At 45.4% G+C, this 8496-nt stretch overlaps 1 protein-coding gene across 1 annotated transcript in view; it reads right to left on the bottom strand.

Annotated features, from left to right (window-relative positions):
* Positions 1-3277: 3277 nt before the first annotated feature.
* Positions 3278-8496, bottom strand: part of TADA2A (transcriptional adaptor 2A) — a 24315-nt gene continuing 19096 nt past the window's right edge. The window contains exons 13-15 of the mRNA XM_009278244.2: positions 8224-8267; positions 5561-5634; positions 3278-3698 (exon numbers count right to left, since the gene is read on the bottom strand). Coding sequence (XP_009276519.1) covers positions 3513-3698; positions 5561-5634; positions 8224-8267 — 304 coding nt within the window. The 3' untranslated portion in view covers positions 3278-3512. The remainder of the gene's footprint in view (positions 3699-5560; positions 5635-8223; positions 8268-8496) is intronic.

The following is an 8496-nucleotide window of genomic DNA, read 5'->3' as shown; positions in this document are numbered from 1 at the left end:
TGCCCCTGACGTCCCGCCTGGCTGCCTTCCTATTACAGCATCCCAGTTAAAAATAAAACCCCACGCCAAGGCGGTGAATGGGGTTCTGATTTCCCTCGGTTGCTGCGCGGGTCTGGGTGATGGGGAGAGATGCGCGTTGTAAATAGAACAGCATATCCATGGCAACCCCAACTTTTCATTATTGTTAATTACTTGCACAGAGCCAGAGCCGTGCATGGCGCTTCCCAGCGCGGATAAAGATAGATCCCCCCTTTCAAAGCCTCTCCAAATGACATCGAGGCGACAGCTAGCTCTTGGGAGGCTGGAGCCAGGTCTGGCAGGCAGCGATGGAGACATTTTGTGAGGAGTCGGAGAGGAGCCGGGATTTAAAGGAGGAGGGACTGGCGTGGCAGAGAGGCAGCTGGGAGCTCGGGGGCGTCTTTTCTCCCGAAAAACACCTTCCCTGTGTGTCAGAAAATGGTTCAGAGGGGCCAGAGCAGCGCGCACCCAGCTGGGAGGAGGGGGACAAAAGCGATGGGGAGAGGGGCCGCCCTGTGCCCGAGCACTGGCTTTTCTTTCCTCTCCGTTTAATGGTGCTCAGGAGAGCGTGGAGGGGAGGAAGCGCCAGCGGTGATTGTCACGAAAGGGGCAGGGATCTGTTGGCGTTGGCTTGAGCCCTTGTGCCCTGGAGGAACCTCCTGCAGAAAGCCTGCCCTGTTTAAAAACCAGTGCAGCTGAGCTCGCTTCTGAGCAGAGCTCGGCCTCAGCTGGCCCCGTTTGGGTGGGTTTTGCTCGTCTGTTTTATTTTATTGGAAGTGGTTTGAAAGTTCTTGGGTGAAGAGGTCCCTGTCCTGCCTCCCCCCTCCATCAGGCAGTCTGGCCCCAGCCGGTGCTACAAGCGGCTAAGATTTGTACCCAAAACCCTGCCGTCGGTGTGTCTCTGGTGACTGATCGCTCACCCGTCCTCAGACCGCGGGTGTAAGCAGCAGTGGGATGGTCGTGCCTCGGTGGGGTGTGCATGGCCACGGCCACAGCACTGGCCAGCCCCCGCGTGCCTCCCCTGGTCCCCACCTCACCCCCGAGCCTGGCGCAGGCACAGGTGGAGCTTTTTATCCCAACAGCCTTCTCCTGACGTGACGTTTCTGGCTTGCTTTCTGCAGCACAACGGTGCATTGTGTTAGAGCCCGGCAATTAAAGGCAACAGGAGCAGCAAAGAGGTGCTGACGCTGGCACGGGCGCGCTGGAAGCCTGTTACCTTCCCTGCTTGGGAGATGCCCTGTGAAGGGGGAAAACCTGCTGTTTGTGTACTTTGATGCTATTTGAGGGAAGCATCCCAGCCCCACTTCCCCACTGCCTCGCGCTCTCTTACCTTGGAAAAGAAAAGTCTCTTTTCTGGTTCCCCTCCTGGCCAGTTAAAGGATCTCCGTTCTCACCTTTCCAGAGATCTTTTCTCCCCGACATTTTCCGGATGACCAAATTATTTAGCACTGCCCAAAGCGCAGGGCTCGGCAACAGCTCGGATTTGGGTAGTTCTGTGTTTGGTCAAAGCAGGTCACGCTCGCGGTCCTGTTTGGGTCCCTTTGGGGCAAAGGAACGTCACTGAAGTTTGCTGGGTGGGGACGTCGCTGATCTCGGGATGGTCACAGCAGGTACCAGTGTACTTCGCTCACCTGCTGCTTTTTTGTACAAGCCACGGCATAGGAGGCTGGGCAAGAGGAAAGGTAGTTTGGCTTTTTGTTTAATGTTAAAAGACAACTGGGAAAAACATTCCCAAGGATTTACAGCTTACTTTGTCCCTTCCCTTGGCTTTCCCAGTCTATACAGTCTCAATTCCTCCAGACTTTAATCTTCAACGTGTAGTTTATTACTGCTGCTTTTCTTTAAACAGTAGTATTTTCTAGGTAATTTAGTGGTCGCACCCATACAGCCACTGTTGTGCACGTCTCTCTTCTCTCTCATGGTGAAAAGCTGATGGGTATAGATACAGGCAGCTGCATGACCTTTGCGGTACCACTCGGAGTCCACCAACATGGATGTAAGATTGTTTCAAGTAATTTTGATTTTATTGCAAACCAAAATACTTCACATTCAATGGCACCTCAGGTACACAGGATAATTACTCTTGGGGGGAAAAAAAACCCCAAAACCTAAACACCTTAAATAGGTATCGGTATAGTTGTAGCTCAGGCTTTTCCACATGAGATCCCAAACTTGAGAGCACCCAACATCCCACCTGCTTTGGCTGTTAGGTTACTTATGGGACATTATTTCAGCATTATACGTTAGCAATGAAATGTTTGATAAAGACTTTACTGTCTCGTAAACCATGCCGAGCCGCATCTGAAAAGAACCACCTTCATCATCCAATTGTATTTTCAAATACAAATGTTTTGTACTGGTCACACAATGGATCATCTGATGTGACAGGGTGTTGTGTGTGTAGCAACTTGTTGCACCTCATCGTTGCTTTGTTGGTCAACTGGGTATGTCGCCGCTGAAGCGGTAAGCTGAGAGAATAAGGCCCCAGGAACAGGAGGGCAGGAAGGGCTGAAGTGTGTGCTCTGGGCAGTTTGTCGTGCTCTTCGCTTGTTATCTTTTGTGAGAGAACGTCGGGGTACTGAGCGTCTTTTTATTTATGTTCCGAAAGGCTGCTCTGGTTGTAACATCCAGCCTTTCCGATGAGCCGGAGCAAAAAAGACTTAAACTGAGGGATTATATGTAACTTGACAATCGCAAATCAAGTAGCGAGCAGATGAAGCTTATTGGTTTGTACAGTGCTTTCATGCTGTGATATGTGCTAATATCACATAAAAGTAACAACTGTTGAGGAGCTTCCCTGCAATGTCCTTTCCCATCCTTTATCACAATTAAGTTAAAAAGACTGGACCACTGCAAGCTCTATTTTTATACCCTGGGGCATGAGCTGTCTCCTTTGAAAGCTGACACTGTTTTAGGAAGGAGTACAAGAAGGGAGGGGCCTGCATTTCTATACCCCTGTACTCACACAAAGTCAAAGTGTGACTCTCATTACGTGCTGCTCTTCTGTCCTTATTCTGTGTCACTGTCAGAATTAAAGTGCCGTGATTCTCTTTTTAGTTACAAGAGGTGTTAGAAATGAATGCCCATTCACGTTTAAGGTTAGCTTATATGGTGTGTGGTTCTTTCCAGTGCTATGTGGCAGCGTAATTCTGACAACAGCAGCGTTAAACGGCAGAGTCAAAAGAAAACCAGACGAAGAAATGTCAGTATTCATACAATTTAACAAAGCTCCCTATTGTTTTTACGGCAGCGTAATTCTGACAACAGCAGCGTTAAACGGCAGAGTCAAAAGAAAACCAGACGAAGAAATGTCAGTATTCATACAATTTAACAAAGCTCCCTACTTGTTTTTACAAAAAAAAAAAAGCCCCAAAAGATCTTAAACAAACGGAAATGTCCTTCATTCAACACTGCTAAAATCTTTCAGTGCTGTCAAAGTGGCTTCAAAGCTTCTCCACATCTGTCTGCTCTAGCCAAAGCGCTGATGTCTGTCCTCAGGCTTTCGTGATATACCCTTCTCTGATAAGGAAGTCGTAGATTTTCCTGGTTTTGTTCACATCGATCTTGATGAGTGCTCTAGCCTGCGCTAGTCTCAGGCCTCCTTGTTTGTTACACTCGTTCACTAAAGCAGCTTTATATTCTAAATAGGCTCCAGGGACCAACCTCACCATCTGACAGAGCTGGAAAACAAAAGGTGAAGTTAATAAACACTAACACTTGTCACGCTCCTTCATTCTGCGATCCCTGTTGAGGGAGTAACATTGTGAATATCTTTCAGAAAACATTTTAAATGGTTTTTTTTTTTTTGTATGGGGGAGGCACACAGTAATTGCATTATGAGCTGTTTCGATCCACAGGTAGGGAGGGGAGGAGCTTGCTGGCTGCTGCATTCAAAAACATTCCTGACTAAAAAATAAACTAGGAGGATGAAAGCGAGCTCTCGGCTCACAGGAGCGTAACTATGAGTGTGTCCTGTGTGGGCGTTGTTCTTTACAAACCAAGGGAAGTACACATGCCAAAAAGACTTGCAACCAGCAATTCAGCATGCTGGACGAGAGCCAGGGAGGGCATCTGTCTATTAATCCCCTGCAGACTAAGTCTTTAATATCTTTCTACAAAAGCAGCTATGCACACAGCGCCCTGCCCCCTCCGGAAGTCTAGGGTGGAAACTGCGCAGGGAGGGCACGATGTGTTTGGAAGTTTGGTAAAAGGAATTGCTTTCAAAAGCCCCCCTGCTCTGCTGGTAGGTTGCAATGCTCCTATTTAGCTTCCAAATACCAGTCGCCTTCTAGATGGTGCACTGTGTTGCTCCCAATGGAAATACTGGCTGTCTCCTCCTTTTAATAAGGAAATGCTTAATGATTGTTCCTCATTGATAGGAAATTGCAGAATTCAGAGGAACTCAGACTTTATGTCTCAGCTGACGAGGAAATCTGATTCCCCATACACACTAATGTCCTAGTCACAATTATTTATATGCTGAATGGAGCCAGAAATGCCATGTTCCATGGTGAATCTGTGTTCTGATTTTCAATGCTGCCATCTCCAGTGAAGGGGAAACGGCTTCCACGCAGAGGGAAAAGTCTGAAATACATCTGCGTTTCACGTACACTGAAATCTGCCTTGTGGACAATCTAAGGACGGATTATGACTTCTATTAAAAAAAATAAATCTTTTATTTCAATAGCTTTCCAGTGTTGCCTTTCACTGAATTAGGGGACAGGCCTACACTGGGCTGCAGAAGAAAGTGAGCCATAAATACACAGCAGGCCCCTTGCTGCGTTGTTTACCTCTCCTGTGGGTTGCCGCATGGGTTGCAGTCCCATTTCTGTCTGCTCCGTTGATCTTCCCTGTGCCTCTGGTTGCTTTAGGTGACTGTGCAAGAGCACTCTATATGGGACTGCAAATGGCAACACCAGGCCGAGCTAGCAACCCATGGCTTAAAGAAAGCCAGATTCCATTCTCTGCTATACGCGCATACAAAAAGCTTGGTATATGCACTGTAAAGCAGAAATATGGAAAAAAACATGAAAAGAACAATACACTGTTATCGCCTCTATGGTTCACATTAGCGTTACAGTGAAAAACCAACCATAACTGGTTGAGGTTTGGCTGCGAGGTATCTATAATATAGAAAAAGCTCCGCTATTCAGGTTCAGTGATCTGTCCAGCGAAGCCCTTGACAAAATCCTCTGCCAGTTTTAAAACCAACGTTCATTAAGAAAAAATAACCCTTCTGCTCACCCCAGTCTCACAACGGAGGAAGAGAGGATGTCATACTCTGGATGTTATAATAGCACCTTGGCGCACTCCACCTTTCTTTGCTAAATAAGCTAATTTGCTGCAGCTATGTTGTACGTATAGTACAGTAACTGAAATTAAGAAACCAACTGGGAAACCTGAATGATTTTTATGAGCAGGAAAGAGTAGTCAGGGCATATAGCTGAGGTTATACTCACAGCACCTGAGACAGACGGTGTGAGCACCCCTGCACTGTGAAGATAAAATTTTATATAGGTTATCTTTTCATTCCTTTCCTCACCTCCTTCTCCTTCTCATTAAGTTTCTCTGTCCCTGGGAGACCTGTGAGGTTCAGTGGTGGGGCGCTCCGTCTACCTGCAGAGACAAGAAAGGAAAACACTGAAGAACTCTGAGCAGTTTGGCGGTGGCTGTTCCTTAGGTGTCTTATCACAGAGGCAATTAAATCCCTGTGATGTTAACCCAGTATGATCCAAGTGTTTACAGACAGGGTTATTTAGGGCTTAACACAAAAACTGCACTGATGTGATAAAAGGTATGATTTTGCAACTGACATAGTTAAGCACCGTGAATACTTGCATGAGGACTCTTACGCTGTTAATTCCGGCTCACTGGCTTTCAGGAGGAACTGAAAGACAACAGCTTTCTATCAAATTGGCACTGACCATGTTTAAGCTGGGCTGTACCTCCTGACTAAACCAACTCTTCCAGCCGGGGTCAGGGAGGTCAGTGCTGCGTGGAGGGTGTGCACAGTGCGCAGGACTAACTCCCGGCAGGTGTGAAACCGGTACTTTGCAAGGATGCTGAGATTATTTATTGGTGTGATTAGCAGCTGATTTCTCTGGCACTGCTGACAACTTCATGAAGCAGAGTTTTCTTTAAATGCCTTTGAATATATGCAGATATTGTAAAGCAAATGCAGTTTGTGGATTTATTTTCGTCTGTTGTGATAAACAGTACTGAAAGAAATATTACAAGGTAGTCTGATAGTTCTCACTTTTGCTATTGTTTATAACTTTGCTGAACTTGAACTGGTGCAGCTTAAACTTTCATGAGGGCTGTCTACTTGCAGGTTTGGTGTGGTTTTTTTTTCCTAATAGTATTTTTTTTAACTTCCAGAGCTCAGAACAAAGCTAGGGTTATTTATTTACATTTTTAGAAAGTCTATTGCCCCCGTGCTGTGGGTTGCATATTTAGCGCTGTTAGAGATACGTCTCTCTATCCCAGGACAGACTTCCCAAATTTGGTGAAGCGATGAGATCTTGGGAAATCTGCAGATCCATCTTCCCAAGGACTGTGCTGGCCAGTGCTCCAGAACCTGCCCTGTCCGGGTCCTACCTCTGGGAGTCTCTCTCTCTTTCTCCTGTGCATCTGTAGGAGACAGATGAGAGCCTGTCTGGGTGAGGGGAGCTTGATCAGAGAGAGAACTGAGGGACTGGAAAGAAGCTGGAGTAGTGAGTGTCTGGTAGATGTAGAGGAAGTTATTTCCTAGCACTGCTCCCTCTTTCTACAGCCTGGAACGAGCGTGCTATGATGAGACAAGACAGAATTTGGTTTTACTCTTTTAAAAACCTAGGAAATAACACACACGCACAAACTACATTAAAGAAAACATATTAAGGCGGCAAAGTCAAGATCTCAAAAATCTAGAAGTAAAGTTAAGCAACGTTAATTTGCCCTATTGTATATTCAGTGTGATGCAGCCTTTAATTATATAGACACGTGGCAGGTTTTCCGCAGTATCCTTGCCTTATTCAGTATGCAGGATGTTTGCTTAATTAGCAACTATATGTATTTTATTTGGGTTTTGTTCAACATGCATGCTATCTGAGTTCCATAGGCAAAACAATTCATGTTCTCTTGGCCTCTTCTCCTTCACTGGCCACTGAATACTTGACAAAAAATTAATTTCATTCTTCATACTAGCCCTTCAGCTGAGGGGATACCATCCCCATTTCATGGACTCTGGATGCCCAGCCTGAGATACACAATGCTGTTTTCTCTCCAAAACACCAGACCTTAGCTATCACCAAATATGTTTAAAACATAGTGCATGCTGCAATGACTAATTGCTTGGTATTCTGACCCAAATTTCCAAGGCTCCTGGCAGAAATGAGGAAGAACATCTAGACTCAGTGGCCACCTCTGAGAAGTTTGGTTCAAGTGGTTTATTAGCATCCACATAAAAACTGGATGTAGAGACAGAGCTAGAAGCCAGTTTTCCCTGGCAAGATTTAACAGCCTTATAGTAAAACTTTATCGTAGTTTCATTCATTGCATGCCGCCCTGTGACCTCAACAAATGAGATGGGATTTTATAGAAGTCTTGTTCACAAGGGCCTTGACTGACCCCTGAATCTGTCCTTACTGGGCACTGAAAGAAGTAAGGGTTGTCTTGGTGGAAAAAAACGTAATTTGTGATTACAGAGTTAAAGAATATAAAAGCATATTCATAGAAAAGGAAAACTGAATTTGCGTATCATCTCATTCTGTCACTCTAAAGTGCTTGATGCTGCAACCACTGCCTGCTTCTCAGGCAACTGTTTTTTGGTGTTCTGCCCTCCCAAATCTGCTTTCTGTCAGGTTCATATTGCTATGGTATGTGCTATACAGCTTCATTAAAAACCTGGATTAGCTTTATCTTTTAAAGATAAAATTTTGTTCTCATGTGAAAATTCTTTTCTTTCCTGCCTTTTTAATGTAGCTTTAGGATGGGTTTTCCATCTGTAGCCAGAAAAATCTAGACATTCAGCAAAAAACCCTACAAGATTTGCACGTGGAATGAGTTGCAGATTGAGGTAAAGTTGACTTGACCAGTGCTTAACCATGAGGCTTGAGGACTGACGCTTTTGCACTGAAGCAAAAGAGTCACTCTCCAACTGGCTGTCAGAATGGTATTACTGATGTACGGCTGGCTTTTTATCACAGACCATCACCCAACAGTTACCTGAATTTGAAGGAACTGGTACCGTGGGACTCAGTCCAGAATCACTGAAAAGAGAGGAAATTTCCAAATTGCCTTCATGTTTTTTTAAGAACAACTGCACATATTGGCCCTGAAACTACTTTTTCCCCAACTGCTAATAATTATACAATTCAACCTGCATAAGCCAGGCCCTGATCTGAAGTCAACAGGATTTCTAAATATTTAGCACTCCCAGATTGAAGACCATGTCTGAAACCTGTTTTAAAAGAAAAAAAAAAGGGGGGGGGGGGGGGA

The sequence above is a fragment of the Aptenodytes forsteri genome, unplaced genomic scaffold (assembly GCF_000699145.1).
Source record: "Aptenodytes forsteri isolate BGI_AS27 unplaced genomic scaffold, ASM69914v1 Scaffold66, whole genome shotgun sequence".
NCBI lineage: Eukaryota > Metazoa > Chordata > Aves > Sphenisciformes > Spheniscidae > Aptenodytes > Aptenodytes forsteri.
The sequence above is the reverse complement of the archived record's forward strand: the minus strand, read 5'-3'. Positions and strand labels throughout refer to the sequence as shown.